This window comes from Poecilia mexicana, unplaced genomic scaffold (genome assembly GCF_051168715.1).
Source record: "Poecilia mexicana isolate PSO_F unplaced genomic scaffold, ASM5116871v1 scaffold_22, whole genome shotgun sequence".
In the NCBI taxonomy this organism is placed as follows: Eukaryota; Metazoa; Chordata; class Actinopteri; order Cyprinodontiformes; family Poeciliidae; genus Poecilia; species Poecilia mexicana.
The window spans coordinates 9,747,827-9,771,048 of record NW_028263391.1 but is presented as its reverse complement, the minus strand read 5'-3'; the positions used below and the strand labels follow the sequence as shown (position 1 = coordinate 9,771,048).

At 40.6% G+C, this 23,222-nt stretch overlaps 1 protein-coding gene across 1 annotated transcript; it reads right to left on the bottom strand.

Moving 5' to 3' along the window:
• Positions 1-1,857: 1,857 nt before the first annotated feature.
• keap1a (kelch-like ECH-associated protein 1a) lies at positions 1,858-19,698 on the bottom strand. Its single transcript, XM_015006854.2, has 12 exons — positions 19,373-19,698; positions 12,485-13,247; positions 11,015-11,214; positions 10,755-10,911; positions 9,471-9,563; positions 9,188-9,334; positions 8,948-9,054; positions 7,668-7,797; positions 7,288-7,484; positions 4,595-4,800; positions 4,315-4,491; positions 1,858-3,083 (listed from the first exon to the last, which is right to left on the bottom strand). Exons 2-12 carry the CDS (start codon positions 12,695-12,697, stop codon positions 2,908-2,910), a joined length of 1,803 nt encoding a protein of 600 aa, XP_014862340.2. The 5' UTR covers positions 12,698-13,247; positions 19,373-19,698; the 3' UTR covers positions 1,858-2,907.
• Between the last annotated feature and the right edge of the window lie 3,524 nt (positions 19,699-23,222).

Below are 23,222 nucleotides of genomic sequence, written 5' to 3'. Positions count from 1 at the left end.
GGAGGATTAGATCCAGGAATGCATTTTTTTTTTACATCTAGAGAACATCTCAAGTAAACCTTTAAGGCCTGTGGTACATACCTGTTACTAAGGACATGTCAAGCATAATTAAATATGAATCAGCGTGTGATATGGATAGGTCTGCCAATTAAAGGGATTGCGTCCTTTAATGGTTTTAGGTCTAACATACAGATTTGAGGTTTAGATGGAGATGGTAGTTTTGATAACTCAGAAAGTCTTATTCCCATCAGTTCAAACACAGAACATGTTCTGCCACTGCTAATTGGAAGAAAAAGGAAAACCCAGACATATACGGCATGATGCTGCCACTACCATGCATCTCCACAGAAGATGTTGGCTTCATCCATCTTCCTATCAAGTCTTCTAAACATTTTATAGCAAATACTGTCACAGAAAAGCAGATCACAATGACTTTTACTTTGTTTGTTATGTCTTGTTGACTTAGGTCTGGACTTTAACTGGACCAGAACGCCCAGAATTAGCTCTGCCCAGCTCTTCCCACAGCATGATGCTGCCACCACCTTATGATTTCATTATGGTGCGTTATTTTGGTTTCACTTGACAAGAGCACCTTCTATCCCATTTGATTTTCTCTTAACTACCAACGTGCCTTCTTTTGGCTTTCTTTAGGCCACTCAACCATGATTTTGCCCTCAATAATAACTGGGCTAAGCAGCTACTCATTATGAATATCAGTCACTGCATCCTGTGTCTGTGAGCATCAGAGTCTCTCTTGGGGTTGTGCAATTGTTCGGCGAACATGCAGAAGATGTACAACAGCCTACATCTGCATGCGTGCTAATTTTCCTCCAGTGACTCTCGGCAAAAGGCAAATCTCCCTGCCGTACAGTGCGACATCTCCCGTCTTTATTCCCCTCCCCTCATGAGACAATGAACACATTGAGTCAAATCTGTTTCCACAGCCTGTGAATAAGAGACAGGCAGCTTTGTTTTTGCACCAGCGCGCGCGCATGCACACATAACGCACGCACACAGACACGGAGATAAAGAACAAACGTGTGTGTGCGCGAGCACACCCGTATTTGTGTAACCAAGCGCAAATGTGTACGAGATGCCTGCGTCATGCGTTCGCCATGTGAGTCACTCGTTCTTATGTAGGGCTGCAAGTGGTGAGTAAGAGCCCTTTACTTTCTCGATCGTCTCTGCACGCGCCCTCGGGGGCCCCGAGCGCGAATCTGCCCCCTCCTCTTCCTCCATGCCCGTCCATGCTCATCGCCCAACAGGTTGCTCTGTCAACGGCGTGCACGCAGACGCACTCGGAGCTGGACAAGGAACCACGTCCCAACTTATTATCCCAGATGACGAATGAAACATTTTCCTCTCATCTGTTCATCTCGGAAACCTGACGAGGTGACCGAGGCTGCGCTCAGCAGAACAGGACCTTGCTGTCTGAAGTCCTGCTGGGATAACTGCAGGTGAGACATGGAGGAGACGGGGAGCAGCAGCGCGGAAGAGGAGGACGCAAACACTCTGAGTGACGTCTGTGTTTGATGACCAACTCTGTTCGCGGTCCAGTGGCCTGGTGTGTCTTTGCTTCGGGACTGCGAGCATGAAAGCTTCTCGGCAGCTGCGAGTCTGAATAAAACACGAGCCAAGCGCATCACAGCTCATCATCGTGCCCACGTTGCATTGTTGCATATTTTAGTCTCCTATTGTTTGTCAGGATGGGAACACATTTTAGACCTCCGTCTGTCACGATTTTCAGCCTTATTCCGCCATCTAGTGGCGACACGAAGGACTGCTACGGGATCCGCTGAAACTGCAACACTGCGAGAGAGGTTTGTTAAAGAAAAAAAAACTGGATTATTACGTAAACACTGGTAGTAATATGTTTATAATTAACTTATAAAATTACATTTATTGTCACAGACAACAATAAAAAAAAAGATTGCACAGGAATATCGGTACACATAAACTAGGGGATTGAATGAACAGCAGAAAATCTTTTTTTTTTTTTTTTTTTTTTTTTAAAGTGCTTCTTCTGAACAGAAACCAGTGGCTCTCAAAACTTTACAAAACCCAATTAAAACACCAAGAAATGAGACCATGACAAACATTTACATTTATACACAATTCAACTGGAAACGAAACAAGTAGAATCAGAATAATGTCATGGCAATAACCAATATATCGATAATTGATATGCAATAAGGTTGATGAATGTTGAAATAGGTAAACAGGGTTAACGTTTTTTTTTTTTGCATTGGGATCATTAAAAACAAAGATCGCAGGTAGTGATTACTCTATGCAGCTACATTTGCCACACATCAAATTTGTTTTGAAAAATAGTAAATAGTAAAGGATGTAGATTAACTTAAAGGTGGAAATTAGAAGAAAATTATCCATCATGGTCTCACTGGTGTAAGTCGAAAAACATTGATGTTTCACAGGGGTTAACTTTTGAGAATAATTGTCAAAGATGCAAACAGAAAAGACAGAAAAGAGTTGAAAAAGAAACAATCAAATCTATTTAAATTGACTTTTTAGAAATTTTATGCCACTCTGACGACCTGTAGGGGACAAAAAAGGGGAAATATCAACATGAGAGAATCCTTCCTTCATCAAGGCTAAATAAAGCCTTATTTGTCTTTTCTTTTTCTAAGAAAAAGTCTCAATAAACATTCCTTTCAGTCAGGTAGTTTCTTTTTTTTGTGCGTGATTGTGGCTTGAAACAGGAACTACCCTTCGGACCGCATCAAGGAGGGGAATTAAACTGTGCCGTCTCCGCAAAGTCCATGAAGGAGGCGACATAAAAAAGTTTTTTTTAAATTTTTTTTATTGATTTTGGAACGTCTTTTGATTCCAAGAACCCTCTTCGCTTGATTTTTTTGCTTCTTGATTGCAACGCCTCTTCGTCATTTGGCCCTACATGGACTCATCCTCGTCTTCTTGTTCGGGCAGGGGGCCGGGGCAGGGCTCCATGGTGACGGTGATGCCCATGCCGCTGAGTCCGATGGGCATGTCGGTGATGAGCGCCCACTCGTTCTGGTCCGGACAGTAGCACTCGACGCTGGACAGGAAGCCGTGCTGGTTAAACCCGCCTGAAACAGAGCGGCGTTAAAGAAGGAATCAGCTTAAAGTCATTTAACCAGTTTATTAGCCCAGGTCACGATTGGCAAATATAGTTTTTATGTATAGGAACTCGATATCCATCGAGCATGTTTTCACTACCTGCTGACATTAAAGTTAAAGCTAAAGCAGAGTCCATTCCTTCTCTGTAAAAACAAAGCATCACCTGCTTATCGACCTGCCTGCAAAACAATCAGAATGACCTAATTAGTTTATGGTATTATTGTTCTTCTCAAGCAGAAGAAGAATACTGGAAACACATAAACACACAGAGATTTTATGACCTGGGCATAAAATCAGGTGTGGTTAAAATTATCTTACGCTGCCTTAAAATGGCGCCCGTTAAAACGATTTTTATTCTGCTTCGCATTACAAACTCCAAAGTGTTTAATCAGGATTTTTGGTGGAAGACCAGTAGTGCGTCAACGATAAAGTGTTACCACAAATTCCTAATGGTGTGGACTTCGACTAGGCCATTCTAAGACATGAACACGCTTTGATCTAATCTATCTGCACATCCAAAGAATGTTGCATGTAGGTAAAAAAAAAAAGTTTCTTTTGCACCGTCCTTCACACATTTCCTGTCTTTCCTACAGGACATTTGACAGAAAAGAGGGATTCTCATGCTTTCTTTAAACGCCGTAGCTGAACTCACAAACGTTTACTAATTAGCTGAGTGCAAATGGTTGCACTGGAGTGCTAATTAAAATGAAGTCCTTATTCGGATTTATGCATATACCATTGGAAAAGGCTAAATATGAAGGTTGACAAGTATAAATGCAGTCTTGAGTGCAATTTGATGGAAAAATAATTTGTTTCTATTGCATCACTTCCTTAATTTATAAAAATGGAGACAACATACAATCAGTGTTCTTATGTGTCTGTTTGCCTGAAGTTGGATGTAATTAGAACATATTTAAATTATGGACTTGCATAAAGTCTGCACGTTTACGCACAAACTGCAAAAACGTCCATCTAAACATTTCCACAAACATCAGCTGAGGAGAAATGTGGCAGGCAGACGTTTCGGACTTCAGCGCGTTTAGCAACTTGACAAGATTTTTATACATTTTTTTTTCCTTTCAGCTCATCAGCAAAGCGTTTTTGTCTCCAAAACTGCTGCAGGCGTTACACACCATCAAAACACCACTGAGCTTTTTCTGACTTGTGTGTTATGCGGCCGACATCAGCGCAGAGACTGACCGAAGACGTAGATGCGTCCCTGGTAGGCCGTGACGCCCAGCGCGCTGCGGCAGTGCTTCATGGAGGCCCTGGGCTCCCAGATGTTCCTGGCGGTGTTGTAGCGTTCCACCGAGCACAGCTGGTCCCGCCCGTCGTAGCCTCCTATGGCGTACAGGTAAGAGTTCATGCTAACCAATCCTGCAAAACGCACACAAAAAAAAGTAGAAGCAAAATCAGTCGGAGGTTGTTAATGTTTATATTTAAAAAAAAAACAACACAAGTGTGGTCAAATCCAGCTCACCCAGTCCACTGCGTCTAGTGTTCATGGGAGCCAGAGGGTGCCAGGTGTTCGAGTCGGGCAGGTATCGCTCAGCCGTGCTCCAGCGGTTCTGTCCGTCATACCCCCCCACCACGTACAGAGCCCCCCCGCAGGCCGCCACGCCCGCTCCGAGTCGAGCCACGGACATCGGACACACGAAAGACCAGCGGTTGCATTCCGGATCCCACCTGCAGGGAGCAAACGGCGTTCAGTCAGTCGGGCGATAGTCCGCCATCTACCTTTAATGACTTTACTTAACAATCGGTTCCAATAAATCACCGCAGCACTTCTGCAGACTTCAAACGGATGCAGAGGGAGGCGCGGCCGAGTGCAACGACCTCCTTGGTCTGCGAGAGCCAGTCAACTTTGAGTGGATTAGGTTAAGCCCGCAACCGTGCTCGGCAAATATTAACAAGCTTTATAGCGAAGCCGAAGATGTTGAAACAGCACAGGAGGCTGGCTGGAGGCAAACATGTTGACCTGGAGGCACTTTAAAAGTTACCGGCTCAAGACGACGCCAAGATTTAGCATGAAAATTTAAAGAAGTTGTTGGATTAGCTGTAAATATATGCTCCTGCATATCTAGGAATTTCTAAAAAAAAAAATAAAAAAAGTTTAATTTTCAAAGCTGCAGAATATGAGGCATGGGGGGGAATCATAAGTGGAATAGTTCAGGTTAATGATCTCAATAAACAGGATGAAATTAAAGGCAAATAAAACTGTGTTCTTAAGATTAATTTACTCTGAATTCATTGTATTTTTGCAGCGCATCAAATCTCGTCTCTGTAAACCTCATTATTTTAATTGCATGCATTAAATTCTACTTTTTTCTCTCTCTCTCTCTCTCTGCCCCCTCGGGACCTTCTTCAGAAACTCATTTCTTGAATGAATTATACATAACACCTACCGAGCTACACTTGCACAAAGTAAAACAAACGTGAATCTTTAAAGAGTTAAAAGGCAGGGGAAGGTCGGCCGGGAGCGCCAACCAAACTTGGTTTCAATTGGAGGCATCTGTCAGTGATCCCAAAAACCTCTCCGTAATGTGGAATGAACGCTTAAAACGCTCAGTGCTGACACGGCTTTAGAGGTTACAGGTGTCTGTGTGCAGCAACGTGCTCTCAGAATATTGAATTCAATTCAGTCAGACAAGTCGGGTGTGAATGCTGAAATACGTCTCTATTAGCCAACACGGTGCGAGTTTGATCTTTAGCTCCAATCTTATCGCTCCGTGTCCGTATTGTTCGACATGTCAGGGAGTGATCGATGCGTCTCTGTTCTTTGAGCGTGTGAGGAAGGAAGGAGCCTCTGACCTCAGAGCCTGGGGGCAGGAGGCCGATGGGGTTTCAGGTCAGAGACCAAGCAAAGCTAAAGAGAACCAAGCAGGAACAGCAGCAGCAGAAGAAGACAATTAGGCAGGAATGGCACATTTAAATTTCCATTAGTTGAAAGCTGAGAGGAAGAGGAAGAAAGAAAACAACAAGGCGAACAAGCAGCAGAAGTAAGAGCTGAATGCAGAGCAATGTGGATAAAAGTCTGCATGCTCTCCAGTTTGACCAGATGCACCTGCATATACCCCATTAGCTGGTACAAATTTGCAAATTCAGTACATTCAGAAAGTTAAAAAGCTCATTTAGGAGCTAACTTTTGCTGCGCTAAATTTCACATCACACTCATGTGTTTCAGACGAACAGATAACCAAACCCAGAGACGACTTTGATGCAGAACCATTAAATCGGGGAGGAAGGAAACCGACAAAGTCCCGCAGAGTTACAGCAAATCAGAGAGCAGCAAGTGTCTCTGTCCAACATGACAGGAAATGACCTCAGATCTTGTCAGATTTGATATTCACTGCTGTTGTGGTTGCTTTCAAGACTGATGATGTCTTGCAAACAGATTTTTGTCAAGTAAAAAATAAATAAATAAATAAATAAATATATATAAAATACATAAAAAAGGAAACAGCTTGGTTTACAGTTCTTTTGCGTCATGCATTTTGTTCTTTGATTTGGAGTTACAAATCGATCTGCGCTGCAGTCACCTTGACCAGGTGTCCTTGGAAACGGCATCAGCATTAAACCTTTGACCAGCTAATCCGTCCTCTGCTCTCGTGGTATTTTACCAGCAGCAGAGACGTTATCTCCTCCTCTCAGTTTAACCGTATTGATGCCGAGGCTGTTCCGTGAATTTCTTGCCTTGTTTTTTTTAATAACATAATTCTTATTAATGCATATAACATTTATTCTTTACACCACGTTTTAAAAGCATTAATCAAATTCATCATCTCCTCATGAGGCCGATGCAGATGAGTGCCAATGAATTCTCCTCTTAGAAATCCATTGTTTTTGAAAAAGGGCTAAAAAAAAAAAAAGAAAGAAAATCATTTCTTGGTAACAGAATGACGTCGACGCAGCTACTTCAGGCAGCAAGGAGATGCAAAGCATTCCCATCAAGATTGACATTCCAGAAAGGTTTGCCCCAACATGTTTTGTCTGATTTGGCTACAAGCAGTAAATCTGCTGAACCACTTCTGCAGGTTTCACTGAGAAATACCCAAAGGGAGGCTCACCGCGATTTAAAAGTACAGCAGTGAAACTCTCATCTCCATTCATCCCGTCGCTTATGTTGAATTATTTCTGGAGGGCCTGCATAGATCAGTGCACACAGAGTCTCACCTCTCCACCGTGTTGTGATGCACGGAGCCCTGGGAGCCGCCCACGGCGTAGATGCAGCCGTCCACCACGGCCACGCCGACCCGGTTCCTGGGGATGTTGAGGGAGGCTCGCTGGCTCCACTGGTTGGTCATCGGGTTGTAGCAGCACAGAGAGCTGGAGTCCGAGTTAGTCTCCAGAGACAGGTTCCTGCCTCCCACCTGGATATTACAAAAACAGAGAAAAAGAAAATCACATGAAAATCGTCTCATTTCAAGTAACCTAAATCTAAAGTAAAAAAAAACAACAAAAAACATTGTTATCCATGCATTCTTTTGATCAGTTTATAAAGGAAGGACATTATTTACGGACTCAAGCTCGACAATGTAAGCGATTAGACCTACAGCGTAGATGAGTCCAAACAGCGTGCAGGCTCCCAGGCCACTGCATGGAGTTCCCATGTCGGCCAGTTTCATCCAGACGTTCCTCCTGGGATCATACGCCTGCATGGTGGTCAGGGAATGCTGCCGGTATCTGAAGAGAGAAAAGACGTAAAGGGTGAGTAAGTTCTCAGAGAAATGTTCAGAGTGACACGAGACTATTTTTATTCATGCGTTAGCTTGATTAGCATGGTAATGGTGGCAGCATATTGGAGACGCTCTGTTATGTATTCTTTTTTTTTTATTATTATTTTGTTTGTACAAGTGGGAGCAGCTGGTTAGCATCTCAAAAGCCTGAACTACAGCACCAAGTCCCACAGGAGTCGGTTCAAACCGTCTCTTTAGTCGATCGCAACAGGAATGGATAGGAACGGCGTTCTAACCATCCATCACACAACAGCAGCGTCTTCAGTCAGAGGCCTCTTTAGATACGCTGCAAGACAGACTGCTAGCGGAAATAACTCATGCCCACAGCGTCACCAATCACAACGACTCTTTGAAGATACTGAAGTGATATGAGTTTTGGCGACATTTTAATTTTCCCTTTGGCATAAATAAGGTATTTTAAACTGAACTGAAATGAATTCAGGATTTTAATCGTCTTCACTTACTTCAGAAAAACGAGGTAGATTTCATAAAATAGTCATACGGACATGTTTATATCTATATGTGTAGATATCTACACATAGAATATCTAGATAGTCTTTGTTCGTACTATGATATGTGTTGACTTTAGGCATTAATTGATTCCTAATATCAAGGTATTTTAATGTTTTAAACAGTCGTAGTTTCAAAAACCCTTCAGTTTTCATGAACCAATTGAAAATAAATTTTTTGGAAATGCATGTTAAGTTTACCTGGTGTTTATTTTATGCTTGGTTAAGTCTTGAGATAACCTTTTTCTAACTGTGATAGTTAATGTCCAGCAGCCACAGGAGTAATTGTTACTTTGTCAGATTCAAGCAGATGAATGATTTCATATGTAATGAAAGTCCTAAATATATATATATATTTATTTATCAGCTACTGAATGGAAAACTGCTGACAATAGAAAAAGTTGGGAAGGAAGAATGCCTCCTCTTTGAGACGCATGGCTGTGTTTCCTAAAATAATCCACTGGGTGGCAGGCTAGACCTCCTTCTGGAGGCAAATATAATCCATTTATATGAAACCAAAAAAAAAAAACTCAAGGGTCTAATAAAAAAAACAATCGAGTCACTGTTGAGGATGTACAGAGATCATACCCTCCGGCTACATAGATGAGCTGGGTTCCACGAATGGGTGCAGGAGTGATTTTCATCAGCGTCATTTCCTGGAATATTTTAGACAGAAAGTCCTTGCAGGAATTGGCCTGGAGGTAAACAAATTGAACAACAATTTAAAAAGCACGAGTCGTCTGAAACTGAACGAAGAACTAAACACTCGAATGCGCGGTTTCCAGCAGAACAGATCTCTGGTTAGATTTCCAAGCTGGGGCTTTTTACCTTGCTGAGGATGGGGCAAGACAGCAGCTGGTTCTTTAGAAACTTGGGAGGCAGCGCATAAATATGAACGGCGTTCAACAGCGCATGTAGGTACTGGGCTCTGCTCTCCATGTCCCAGCTCACCCAGTCTGTGCACGCCTTATACACCTGTAAGGATGTTATTTTAACATGCAAATTATGGCGAAAAAGAAAGGGTAAAAGCAGTGTCGTTATTTAATTTAATTTTAAAAAAATAGGAAGCAACAAATAGATGCAACCATTTGTTTGTGGTGCTGCTACGTACCTCAGACTCACAGAGCACCTTCAGGCTGTCCTGACTGATGAGCTCCAGCAGCTGGCAGTGAGACAAACTGAAGAACTCGTCTACTTTGGTCACCTGGAGTTAGAAAGACAAAACCAGCTGCTTTAGAAAACGTTCACTTTGAGTATTTTTCATGTTGAACAATTTTGTTGCATTCCCAAATCCAAAAATGTTACACAGAGGGAAAACAACCCTAAAGTATAACGCATGCGCCAAAGTTTTTGAGTTTTGGTAGTCTGTCCCTGATACCAATCAGTTGGGTTTCAGATACGACACAGTGCAGCTGAACTTTTCGCTGACTTATCAGATTGTGCAAGGTCAGCATGCTGTGTGACACATTTCACATTGCACAAGTGAAAGGCAGCAACCAACGATTTAGCTGTTAGCTTCTTTGATAAGCAGCATTTTGCTTTGAGGAGTCTCCATGGCGCTGGTTTATGCGTAGATGCCCCACACGGCTTGACTTCTAACACGCGTGGTGGACGATGTGAAGTCAGTGGAAAAGAAAGTGGAAATTTATCTGAAATTGACCGAGGATCTGAAAGCACAGCCAGGAAAAGTTCAAGGCTGAGTTACTTCAGGCAAAGGACATGTAAAAGACTAAAATGAAAATATCCTGATCAAAGCTTTTCTTTTTTTAAATGATCATAATCAAAGGTCTCTCACAAAAACTCCTGGTACATGTTTGATGAAGCTACTGCCAGATTCAGACCCATTTTTGTGCCCAAAGTTTATAAAAAGCTAATTTTTACGAACGTGAGCATTTTTAAATTTTAACAGTGACGTAACGATAAAACAAAAACGTACTGGCTGGCTCTCAGTCCATCTTAGCAGTGTCCTCTGCTCTGTTCAGATGTCTGTGTGATGTGTGCTATCACTCGGCAGATCACAATGTAGCAGAGCTGCACAGAAAGCAGCTGAAATACCAATCATTGCATTACAAGACGTTCAAAGAAAAGCGCTAAGTTTCTGAAAAAGAGCACTTGTTTTGTCAAACGTTTTCATGAATGGAACTATCATAAAAACAACATGGTAGCACCAACCTGGTATGTTAGCAAGCAACTCAGCATGAAATCATTGTAAGCTAGCTCGACTTTTAGATTTACTTTTAGAAGCAATATCGTTGATGTTTTCAGCGGTCTCCTTCTTTGTACAACGTTTAAACCGAATTCACAGGACGTACAGCTGCTTTTCTTGGTATACGTTTCACCAGAGCGAAGCTTTCAGCAAACCGTACGAAGAGACTCAACGGTTTGAGCTCCTCACCTCACTGAAGTGCAAGTTGATGTACTTCCGGCACGTCTTGTGCAGCTCCGTACAGCCGATCTCCTCGGCAAAGCGGGAGATCCCGATGACGTTGGCCGGCTCCAGGTGCTTTGTGAGGAAATCGCAACACGCCTTTGCCACGTCCTCCATCTGGTATCTTCCCGGGGAGTAAGAGAAAAGCAAAGCGTGAGGAGAGAGTCGGCCTTTCGAATTCACCCCGTTTTCCCTCGAAGCCGCGCTGCCGTTTTAGCAGCGTTTACCTCATGGCGGCCAGAAGCAGATGCAGCACACATTTCTCTCCCACCGTGATGCGGGACGTGTAGGCGAAGTCGATGAGTCTCCCCACCACCTCGGGGCACACGTCGCGCAGGGTGACCTCCGAAGCGCTGCACTCCTTGAAGCCTCTGGTGAACATGGCCCTGAAGAAGGCGCTGCAGGAGGCCAGCACCACTTTGTGAACCTGAAAACACGCAAGTAGTTATTGATCATTAAGTAAATAAAACAGTATGTATGAGGGGAAACCGTAAAATGTTTCTTTCAGCGCAAATCCCTTCTCTTGTTGATGCTTCCATTTTTTAAAATAATCTTGAAAAAGTTTGTTTTTACTTCATAATATATTGCCAAAAGCTTATAGATACACCAATCTTTTCTCTTGTTTTTTTTTTACCTATTTATTTCCTGAACACTTAATCGTGAACTTGTCATCTTCAAAGATCTTCAGGTATTTAGTGTATTTAGTACATTTAGGCTATTTTGGCAGGACATAAGAATCACCCAGCTGTGTAGCTGAGATTTGTCCCTCAGATTATCTTGAAGGGAACAAATCCTGTTAATAATTTATAACCGAGCAAGAAATTTAAATTAAACAAGGGTACAATAAAACTATAAATACATCAGGTTTAATAACATCCCACTGTTTAACTCAGACGACGTTTTTATTGGAAGCATTTTGTCAACAATTAATATTAAAATACATGAAGTTCGCAAATGTTGCGACAACTCAGCCCCTCGGTCAAAAATAAGATTTTTTATTTATTTATTTTTGCATAATCACTCAACTACCTGGGATGGATAAGGTGCTTTAAAAAAGCAGAATAAAATTATTTGTTCTTGACATAAAGAGTAAGGTGAAAGTGTGATTACATGCAAACTATTAAAAAAGAGTAAACAGTAAGTTAATGAAGAAGCTGTCAGTCATCAGGTTGTTGGGCAGCTTGGAGTTTGAAATAATGTATGTTTGACTAATATCTGTTTCACGCTCATATTGAAACTTTTCTATTTCTAATAAACAATTCAAATGGAGGCCATGAGTTTGAGTCACATAAACAACACCTAAAATAAATGTGATCATTGCAAAAAGAAATATGTGAATTATTCAAAACCTCCTGGATGAACTAAATTGTTTTGCAAGAATGAATCTTCGCTTTCACATGACAACTTATAGTCGCGCACTACACAGATTCAGCAGGTCAAAGGGTAAAGTGAAGTCTGCAGGTTGCAACAAGCCATAATATGTCAACGATCTAATCATTTTGTGCGAAAATGGCCCAGTTAAAGTTCATCCCTCAATATAATTGACAATCTTGAGTTTCTGGACATGCAAAGCTGGTACAGGCATACCCCCAACACAGCAGGGACTCAGGTGTGCTGAAGCCACACTCAAGAGTTTGACAATCTGAAAAACAGATGAGAAAAGGTCAAAAGTGCTGTGTATCTGGGATCGGCATTACCTTGAAGTCCATCGTCCGGTCCTTGTACGTGACGTGCAACACCAGATCGCACAGCATCTCTTGCCGTCTAAACTCATCAATGGCCAAAAAGGACCTGGAGGCGTGGTTCTCGACAGTGTAGTCGAGGTAGCCAGACCCGTGCATGGAGGGAACAACGATGGCCGAGAAATCAGAGTCGCACGTAGGACGTTTCTTCCTGACGGGGCAATGCATGCTGGAGTCGGTGAAAGAAACACTCCAGATTAAGGGTTTGTGTTTCGTGAGGATGCCAGAGTCATACAGTCTTTATCGGTTTAAATTCTTCTTATGTCACTGGCGTCAGGTGTTGAACAGGAGCACGCTTCCTCACGCGCTCCATCTTGCAAAGAACCTTTACACAAAAATCTATTCAGTCAAGTTTGGATTTCCCGAGAGATGAGGGATGTAAACAGGATGACACTCGTTTCCATTAGTAACCACAGCGAAGCCCCAAAACTCAGTCCGAGCAGCTCAGAGGAAATCCCAGCAACTCCAGGTCATGTCTCTTAGGCAAACCATGTTGAACCCCACAACGTGTCCTTATCCAGACATCTCATCTCCATCGTGGCTGACGGCGTGTGTGTGTGTGTTCAGACGGCTCTCGAATCAAACCATGACGATCAGACTCTTCCTGGTCTGGATTTCACGGGTTTCAGGGACACGTCGGTGATCCATTATGACGTTACGACTGTTCCAGACGAGATTCGGATCTGCTTTGAAGAGCGCAATCAGAGGAGGCTTTAGCCTGTAAGAGAAGAGGAGTGAGAACAGAGATGCTGTGAACTGAATGAGTAACCAGCCAGGAGATTCAGATCTCTTAAGAATGTGCTTTTGTAATGCACTTGAAGTTTCACTTCCTTTTAGCTGAAACCATAAAACTGCTGCTGCTGCCGTGTGCTCCACCTTTCACCTCATCAAAAGGTCATTTTCTATTGAAATTCTTCATTTTTTTCATAAGTTATAATAATTTTTTTTTTTACTTTTTTGATCATACGTGAATAAATACCAAGCAAAAGCAAACAAAAAAATATTAATGACTGTGAGTGATGATTATCTGTTTGAACTTACACTTGTATTTATTTACAGTGCAACAGTAGCACACAAACAAGAGTCTCACATTCAAAAACGGCTTCAAGTGCTATAAAAGCGTCACAGAAAGTATGACACAAAAGGCTGTGACCTGAAACCACTTAGTGAGGCGTGATCAAAATTCTCACTTTTGCTTTTGTCTCGCTCGACTTTGGATCGGGGTGTGGGACTGGGCCTGACTCAACAACCTTGTTAAATCTTGGCCGTGTTAAAAAAAACTTCGATACAGTGACAATTTTTTTTTTATTTAGAAAAGACAGCTTCAGTCTCGCTCAGTCATACTGTCCCTAGAGTTTAATATTATTTTTGTTTAGATCCTACACTGTTGCGTGGCGTTTTCACCCAAGTTCGTCACACCAAATACCAGCAGCTGGAGGTGACGTTTGTTGTTTTGACTGGCTTGAATTATGTAATTTAGAAGAGTTCTGAGTTCGCAGGTATCTAAAAGTCATTTTATAATGTTATAAAGCACTCAGACTTCACAACAATGCTATAATTTTTTGATAACCGTGGCAAGGTAATCTAATCTGTTCTAATCTTTTAAAATAATTATTGCAACCATAATGATTTGCTTCTCTGCTCGATTAGATTGACACTATATTGTAAGGTTTGCTTGTCCGTCGGTGAGGCGCTAACAGAGTGCGAGTTTCAACACACAGACTCCTGAGCCTTCGCTACACAGTAGCTCACTGATAAACCAGTGATTCTTGGGAATAGGGACAAAACAGGTCCTATGGATAAAGCATGAAATTTGAATAAAATATACACAAAATATATTTTTTTCAAATATCTAACTAAACTAACCTGGGTCATGTGAGCACAACAATGTATATTTTTCTTTTTTTTGCTGAATATTTTTTTATTTTAAACATTGTAGTCGGTGGATGATGCCTGTAAAAGCCCTTGTCCAGGAGCAGAACTCAATACATTCTTATAGTTTAAAACAATTAAAGAAATACTAAAATTATATATTATGACAATTAAGTATAAGTAGTCATATAAATAATTATAAAAGTATCGATAAATTGAATTAAAAATAATTTTTAGATATTTTCCAACTCCGTTGAAATTTGTCCTTAGTTTTTGTCAACACCGTCAGAAATGAAAAGAATGTAAAAAAATCAGGCATTATTGGGGGGCACCAGAACTTCTGAGGACCCCATGACGTTGTCTTTTCTCTTCCTTTGCTAGGAGGGCTAGTTAGCTCCGGTTAGCTTAAGTTATTCTTTAGTTTTTTCTTCTGTTTTATTCCTAAGTTGTTTGTCACAACCATGATGTGTCAACACCATAACTGACAATTTACAAAACTTTGATGAAATTTTGCGAAATAAAAGCTTAATTTTGGTAAACTGTAAAGATTTAATGGACCTGGCGAGCTACAATATGGCCTCCTTCAGAATAACATCATATAAATTGAGGTAGTTTGGCATTTCGTCAACTCCGTCAGATGTCAACTCCGTCAGAGTTTTTCTGACTCTTTCAGTGAAATTGTTATCAAATCTCACTTAATTGTGCAACTAATTCATTTTAATGTATTTTACATGAATTGCATTACTTCACATGTACCAAGTTTTTCATTTTATTCACTAGTTTGTCACCACCTTCAGTTCTGTCAACTCCGTCATGCAGTGTCAACTCCATCAGATGGACTTTTTCTTGTTTTTTGTTTTAAATAATATTTATTTTATTTCTTGAGAAGCATTTGTCTGTAAATTGAGTAAAAATATCACTAATGGGGTATTTTAAAAATCATTTTAGATATATTTTTGTCAGATGGTGATGACAAAGTTTTGGGTCAGGTCGATTAAAAATGTAATTTTTTTTTTTTTAAATTCGCAACTGGGAGCCTGTACCTTAGCATCTTCATATTTTCTAAACATTATTTGTCATATTTGCATACATAAGGTTGAGAAATAATTTTAAAAAAATATGGGAAAATTAAAACCCATTTTGTCCCTATTCTCAAGAATCACTGAAAAGTGCACAATCATTGGAGGCGAAGGGGGAAAAAAGTAAATGAATGCAGCAAGAAGTCACGCTGCCGTTACTAAATTCTTTTCTCAGAATGTAAAGAAGACTCTAGAAAAAATGAAGCGAAACCAGTCCGGGCAAAGCAAACAGGTGTTCTCCTCCAGCTCATCTCTGAGCTGACTGGACCAGCTTGACTTGCATATTAAATATGTCAGTGTCAATAAAGCAATAGTACACACAAGTCAATTGTCTCGTCCTGAAAGTTGAGAGCTGTGTGTTGAAACTTGTTTTCAAAACATCTGCCACTGGAAACATCTTACCAATGATGTTATCAGGCGTTATTACCGGATCGTGAAGCTGGGAATTAGTCTCGAATGAGGAGGGCTTCCGGTAGCTTCTTTAGGCTGAGCGTAGCCACAAAACAAAAAACAAACACACAAAATGGTGCCAAGAAAATATCCCCTATCCTATTACAAGGTTTTCCCCCAGAAAACTTGCTAAGCCTGGTGGTTGAGGCGCTAGGCAGTCATTCATCCAGCGACTCGTCGTCTTTTTGAGTTAAAAAATGTTTAAAGTTGACAGGAAATTTGAAACTATCACTTGATAATCATGTTTTATTAAAAGATTGGAAGATTAACACCTGAACACCAACTATAAGGTCTTAAAAAATGCAAACATTTTTTAAAAAATCTTTTAAAAAATAAGCAATGCTAAGCCTGGTGGGGGCACAAGTAAAGCCTGGTGGCCCGCCAGGCTTATAATACACTGCAGTAAACCCTGCATTATAGCACCACCAGACTGAACCAGTCTATGCTTGCATTCTGTTTAGACCAAATTCCACTTCTGCACACCTTGCGCTGTTATCACCTCGCACCACTTTGCACACGTTTCTGAGAGAAAATCCCAGCAAATCAGCAGCTTCTGAAAAACTATGCAAAACCCATCTGACAACAAGCAACAAGACACATTCAAAGACATGTAGATCTACCTTCTGATGCTTTGTTTGTGTTAATTCAATAACATCTAAATCCCAAAATGAATTAAGTTACTGTCACGTGACTGGCTATTGGAGTTGCTATTTGGCTTACCAAGGAACTGAAAAATTGTTCCTAATAAAGTGGCCAGTGAGTACATATTATTATACTTCTTCAAAAGTATTGGCATATGACAAGGACAATTGTAATTAGTATATCTCTGAATATAAATGATTTTCTTAAAATTAAATGTAATGAAACTAATTCCTACATTTTTCAATCTATAAATGAATCCACACTCTGCTACACCTCAGATAAAGGTTAGGGGCATATGCTTTGATGCATAAATGATAATAATCTTCAAAACTAAACAAAAACAAGAAACATGCAGCACATTTTTTAGAATGATGTGTAAACCGGTCGGCTGTATCGAGCTGGAGAACTGATCAGCGCCTCTCTGAGGTAAAAAGAGACGAGCTTTTGCTGCTCGAAACAGAAAAAAATATTAACCGTTACATTTGACAGAAGGGGAAAAAAAACGACCTCCTGTTACTAAATTGGTGCATATCTTTGAGTAATATTTTACATATGAAGAGATTTCCACACATAGTCAATGTTTCACTGAGCAAAGCCAAAGGTGGTTCAGATAGAAGGAAAGCACTTGCACAATCAATTTTGTGTAACCTCCAACTTTCACTTGAGCATTTTGTAGGTCATATGAACGTGCAGAGCACGGGATGAGCATGCATACACATATACTACAGCTGGGTGAACGTGGTTTTCCGTCAGTGTCCCAGTCCCTGGTTGCCTGCTTTGCTTAGGTTGCAAAACGTGCAGAGGCTAGAACTGTAATGTCATTATGACCAAATCAGCGATTTCAGGACCAGATGTGCAAGTTAGCTGATTAGAATGATGCAACGCATTAAAAATGGAGGAATAGAGTAGCAGTGAAAAGTGGGACGAAAACAGATTAAAATCCGATTCAAAACAAAGACTGACTATCACCCTTTGACTTTAATCACTGTTTGTCTGGCGAGTCTGCCCAGGGCAGAATTCAACATGTAGCGTTGGCAGCTCAGAGGAGAGGAGTTAACCATTTACAGACTGGTTGTGCTGGCAGGCTGCACACAGCACCGAGCAGAACAGCGATCAGCTGACTCCAACCTGTGCTGTCAGCTTTGAGCTGAAGTTGCTGCAGCGCACGGAACGTGACAAGCAGCAAGTCTTTGCATAAGGAAGCTCCTGGAGTTAAACCCTCAACTCCCAAAATACATTAAGAAACTGCAGAGTTGCAGTGACTTGACATTTTTCCAGTTGGCTATTTACATACCTTCTTTTCAGAAGAAACAATGTTAATCTCTTGTATTATTTCAGCCCTGAGGCTTTTCCGTCCTGCTCTTACTTAAGATACTTTCAGGCCACTGACATATCTAATTTTACTGCAAATAATGCCTCAGCTGACTCAACTTCAAATATTTTCATCTTGAATAGTTGTGTAGACTTGTGGATGATTTTAAATAACCTCCAAAAAATACCTTTTGAGCCTTAATTTATTTTAGAAGAGGAAGAGTCCCATCAAATGACCATTTAAAAATGTGTAAAACTTTTTTGAAGTCAGCAATTAGGTTGAAGTCGCTTCTTAGCTGAGGAAAATGCTCTGCTACAGGAAATATGGAAGCCTTGACATGCATAAATTTCTGCGCAAAAAAATAAATTAAAAATATATATAAATATATAAATCTTAAACTATAAATATATTTTTTTTTTCACTGTAGCATAAACTTTACTTGGAAAATTTTGAAAACTCAAACCTTTAATTTCAATACATTTATTCAGTGGGGGGGAAAAATATCCCTTGTTAAGAGAAAAAAGTTTTTTTTAACAAAAATAAGTGGTGACAAAATTACTAATACTCTTCACAATCTTTTTAGAAATAACTACATAAAGCCTTTTTTTCAATCTATGCATTCATTTTCTACGTTAATCTGATATTTAAAGTATCCAATCAGTAATCAATTAGGCCCATTTCTTTCATCGAATGATTATCAACCACGCTGGATGAGGAGCAATATTCATCCTGTCATCCTCCACAGTGAACAGGATGATGAGGAAGATAAGAAAAAATAATCTTCAAACTTCTTATCTACAGATCTGCAGCAAAGAGTGGCATGTTGAGGTTAACGCGTCTCCATAGCAACCGTTAGACGCTGTCTACGTTCCAACTAGATATGTTTGCTAACAAAAATACATATAAACATGGGATTTTTGCTCCACTAAATAAAGGTGCTTAAACTAAAGATTGGATTTGACTTTTTGTTTCTGCAAAATAAGATGATTTTATTTTAAGGGCTTTCACACATTTCCACTAGGGGTGCCATTAAGTGAACCAAGAAGTCTAAGCAGAGAAAATTAACATGCTAGTAGTTACACTGACTACACATTCAACCTGAACGATATTAATTCAAAACTGATGGAAAGCACAGGTTACAATTAGTGTGTGTGTGTGTGTGGGGGGGGGATAATAATGGAGCATTTGTTATATTATTTTAAAATTAATAATCTAATCATTCATTTATGGGGACATTTGGAGCCACTTATCTCACTGCAAAGATTGTTTTAAATCGTCAACAAACCGGAGTGAGTAAGTTTCAATTTTTAGGACTCTACGCCCGTTCAGGAACCCCTCCCCCATAAACTAATAGGATTTTAAATGTGGGATAAGAGTTGCTATGAGTCGTATCACGAGTGCTAACACCCGAACTGTCGTAATTTAACACTGATTTCTGGTTTTCTCCCGAGCGTCAACACAGTGTGTGAAGCAGCTGTAGAAACTCACCAGCTGTCAAACTCCCCGGGTCACAACAACAAAACGCGGCGGTCCGCATTCACACCGAAGCAGGGTTCGGGTGGCTGTCCGAGCGAAGGATGAGCTCTCCTGTGGCAGGCAGGTTGCCGCTTTCTGTCCCCTTTTCTCTCTCTTAGAGGAAACTGTCCGTCCCATGCTACGTCAAAAAAGCAGAACTGTGCTCGGTTCAAAGTGCAGCAGCAGCAGCCGTAGTTTCTGAGGGCAAGCCGTTCGACGGGATGCGTTAGAGGGCGGGAGGAAATTTCTACACCTCCATGACTCTGCAACTTTTCACAATGAGAGAACAGCCCGCAGTAGGTAAACAGACCGGGGCAGCATTCCTCAAACTGAAACTGAACTGCGCACTAAAGACTTGGCCATTCGTAGCAGCTACACGGCTGGCAAAAGCGGATCATGCAAAGGGGGAAAAAAACCCTTGTCCATATTACACTCATTTTCCACGTTTTATCGAGCAGGAAATTCAAAACAGAATCCCAGACGAGACTGAAAGACAAGCTTTGGAGATGACTGTTTGAGATATTCATTTTCCTCCAATGACTCATCATGACTCACTTTTCTAGACAAGGAAATCTTTTCAAAACATAAAATGCAACAAAACATTAAGATGAATAACTAAAGACATTGCAATACCCATGTAAGTTTAGTATAAACACACTATGTTGCTTCTCACTAATATGTTCTAATAAACTGCAGTAAAATTTGTTGTAACATGATAAAAGTGTAATAGTTAAATAGGCGTGAATGATTTTGCAAAGCCTTCGTGTTTGTGTATAGTGTCGTCTTTTCCTTCCTGTGCAATTCTGCTCGAAAAATAGAAACAAACTCGCTTTCAGCACAGTGAGCCTCCTCCACTTGACTCTGATTGTCTCCGGTCGATTTTTTTTAACCGGGCCAATCGGTGAACAGAAGGAGACGTCAAACGATGACGTCAATTTTCTGCGCCGTTTTAGAATCGTGCTCTGCCTGTAGTTTTAGCGATGGAGTAAACCATTGTCAACGCTTCCAAATATTGAATTAACATTTAAAGTCGCCTTTTCGAGAGCCTAGACCTTCTGCCTGAAGCAAGGTGCTGTTTTTTTTATTTATTTATTTATTTATTTATTTATTTATTTATTTATTTATTTATTATCAGGCCAGTGTGTGTACTGACTTAAGCAGCATACACGTTAAAGCTTTTCGTTACTACACAATTATAACTCATTCCTATTGTTTTGTCTGAACCATTTCATCCTGAGCAAACCCCCATGGTACTGAAGTAAACAGAGAACAGAGCAAACAAATTAATTGGGAAAACAGGAATAGCTGATAGCAATAAATCAAGCTTAACAAGTTAAAACACAGCTTCCTGTGTAATCATAGTTTTTAATTTATGATGGATTTAATCAATGATCTAAGCGGACATAACAAACTTTGAAGTGCCAGTGAATCTTGCCAGGGCACGTTTAAATTGTTTGGCTGTACATTCAGACACCTAGCTTCAAACAAACCCGACTTGCAAGACGCAAAGTACAGACCAGGCTTGAGCAGTTACTTTGATATAGTGCATAAAGGAGTTTGCAAAAAGGCTCAAGAAAAAAAAAAAAAGAAATTACTACCAGCTGTGAACATATTTTGTTTGGCATCAATACATTCACATCACTGTGATGGAGCATTTAAGCGCTAGTGAAGATGTCAGATGAGCTGACTGCATATTTCTGCGTATAAATTCGACTACATTTTTCGTAGAGTGCATTGAGATGATATTCGTTGTAACACTGTGCTACACAAATAGACTGAAATGAACTAAAATAATAATAAAAAAGGCTTCGATTGCATTAGACTTATATTGCAATCGCGAACCAGCTCCTTCTTGTTTGCCTTGAACACAGAAACACACGTAACACACGTCCCTCTCCCGCCCACCTATTCTCATCTTACCCTCTGCACAATGGGTGCAAGACAGAGGTTCCTCAGAATGCCTCACCTACTTTGTGCATGTGAAGCATTTGTTTTAATGTTTAGCAGGCATGTATTTTGTCAATGCAATGTGATTTTAACACAATTTAGACCATTTATTGATTTGAGGCAACTGTGGCTCTTTGGGTAGAGTCGTGGTCTTGTGATCGTGACGGTTGTAAGTTCGATTTCAGCTTGTTCGCGTCAATGTGCCCCGGGGGCACGAAACTTGACCCCAAGCCTACTGAACTGTGTATCAGTGGCTAAATGTGTGTGTGAATGGTCACAATGATTGGGAAAATGCTAGATAAGTTCAGTAAATGTACAAATACCGAATTTCAATGCTGGCAAACTGCATGAGTACGATTAAGCATTTTATTTGCTTAGTCGTGCAACTCTAGAAGCGGATCTTGCTTCATGTGTCAGAATGAAAAAAATAAACAAACAGGTTCGATCGGATTTAGCTCCCATGAACAACCATAACACCAGAAAATATTTACTTCCCATGCAAGTATCAGGATGGTTTTGAAAGTCAAATTTATGCAATCCAGAGACAACCAAGGGGAACTCCAAATTTAATGTTGTTATTTTTTGCTGGCTCAGATAATTATCTGTAAATATTGTCCTCTTATGAAACACTCTTAAGCAGAAGTATCTGCCCTGCATATTAACCTGTGGTAACAATTTCTGATTTCCAGTAAAACTTTTATAAAATGGTCATCAGCTGAGATGCACAGCATTTATTACGCTAAAAATAAAACTGTTTTGAACTGAGCCCTGACTGCAAAATAAAAATATCTCCACTTAATGTCAATATGGAGAAACATCTTTATCTGATGTTCCATCCTGAAGAGAAAGGTTCATATCGGGCTGAATTTAAATTTCACAGGTTGGTCTTTTCTCACAGCAACTTGTCCTTTTAACAGCTGTTTGTGGAGCAAGAGGGGGAGGGGGGGGAACAGAGATGTGTTGACAATATTCGTTTCTATTTGTTCCCAAACAAATGGAAACGCACATAAAAAAATCACTCTCTGGCATTATTACTCAGAACAAACTTACCGGCTAATTGGTTTCACCTTTAACCAGGCCGGGGATCTTCCTCCTCGCTGCGCCACACCCTGTGAGTCAGGCAGGCAGACAGAAAGAAAACCCTTTCCAGATAAGATATCAGGGTGAGTTGTAACTTATCTGTGCGTTGAGATATAAAGCTTTTCATCTTATCGTGGCCTCTTTAATGCAGCTTACAAGGCTGCATGTTCCTACTGACCTGATCCTCCATTATCAGAGTCCGGTGTGTCCTTTGGGGTGTACCGGGACAGGCCTTCTCTTGTACATATATGAAAATATCCCATGTTGATTTAACTTGTGACAGCTCCCCGAGAGTAACTCTGGCGTTTTTCTATGAATGCCTCAGTGATGAGCCACCTCTCACCAATCAGCCTGGCTACAGTCACCAAAGGTGTGGTGCAGGAAACGTATCGGTGTGCACACACACACACTCCCAAATATCTTTGGTGCATATTTTTTCTGGGTCCGGTAGACTCGAACGGTCAGACTTCTTACTGACTTGGCAGGTTTCAGATTTATAGGGCAAGGAAAGAACCTCTCAGCAAAATACAACACGTGAACGAGGCGCACAACAAACACACATGCAACAACGTGATTGATAAGCCGATAACGTGTTGTTCAACAGTGACACAGCAACTGTGTTCTATTTTTTTATTATTGAGGAAGCATGCGAATGCAAAATTAACCCAATAAAAACGTGTTGACTTGCACATTGACAAGGACAGATAAAGGATTAAGAGATTCAGCATAAACAAAACAAAAAGCAAACAACAGCCACGCTCTCAATTTTATGCAACTCTCTCAACTACTTTTCTAA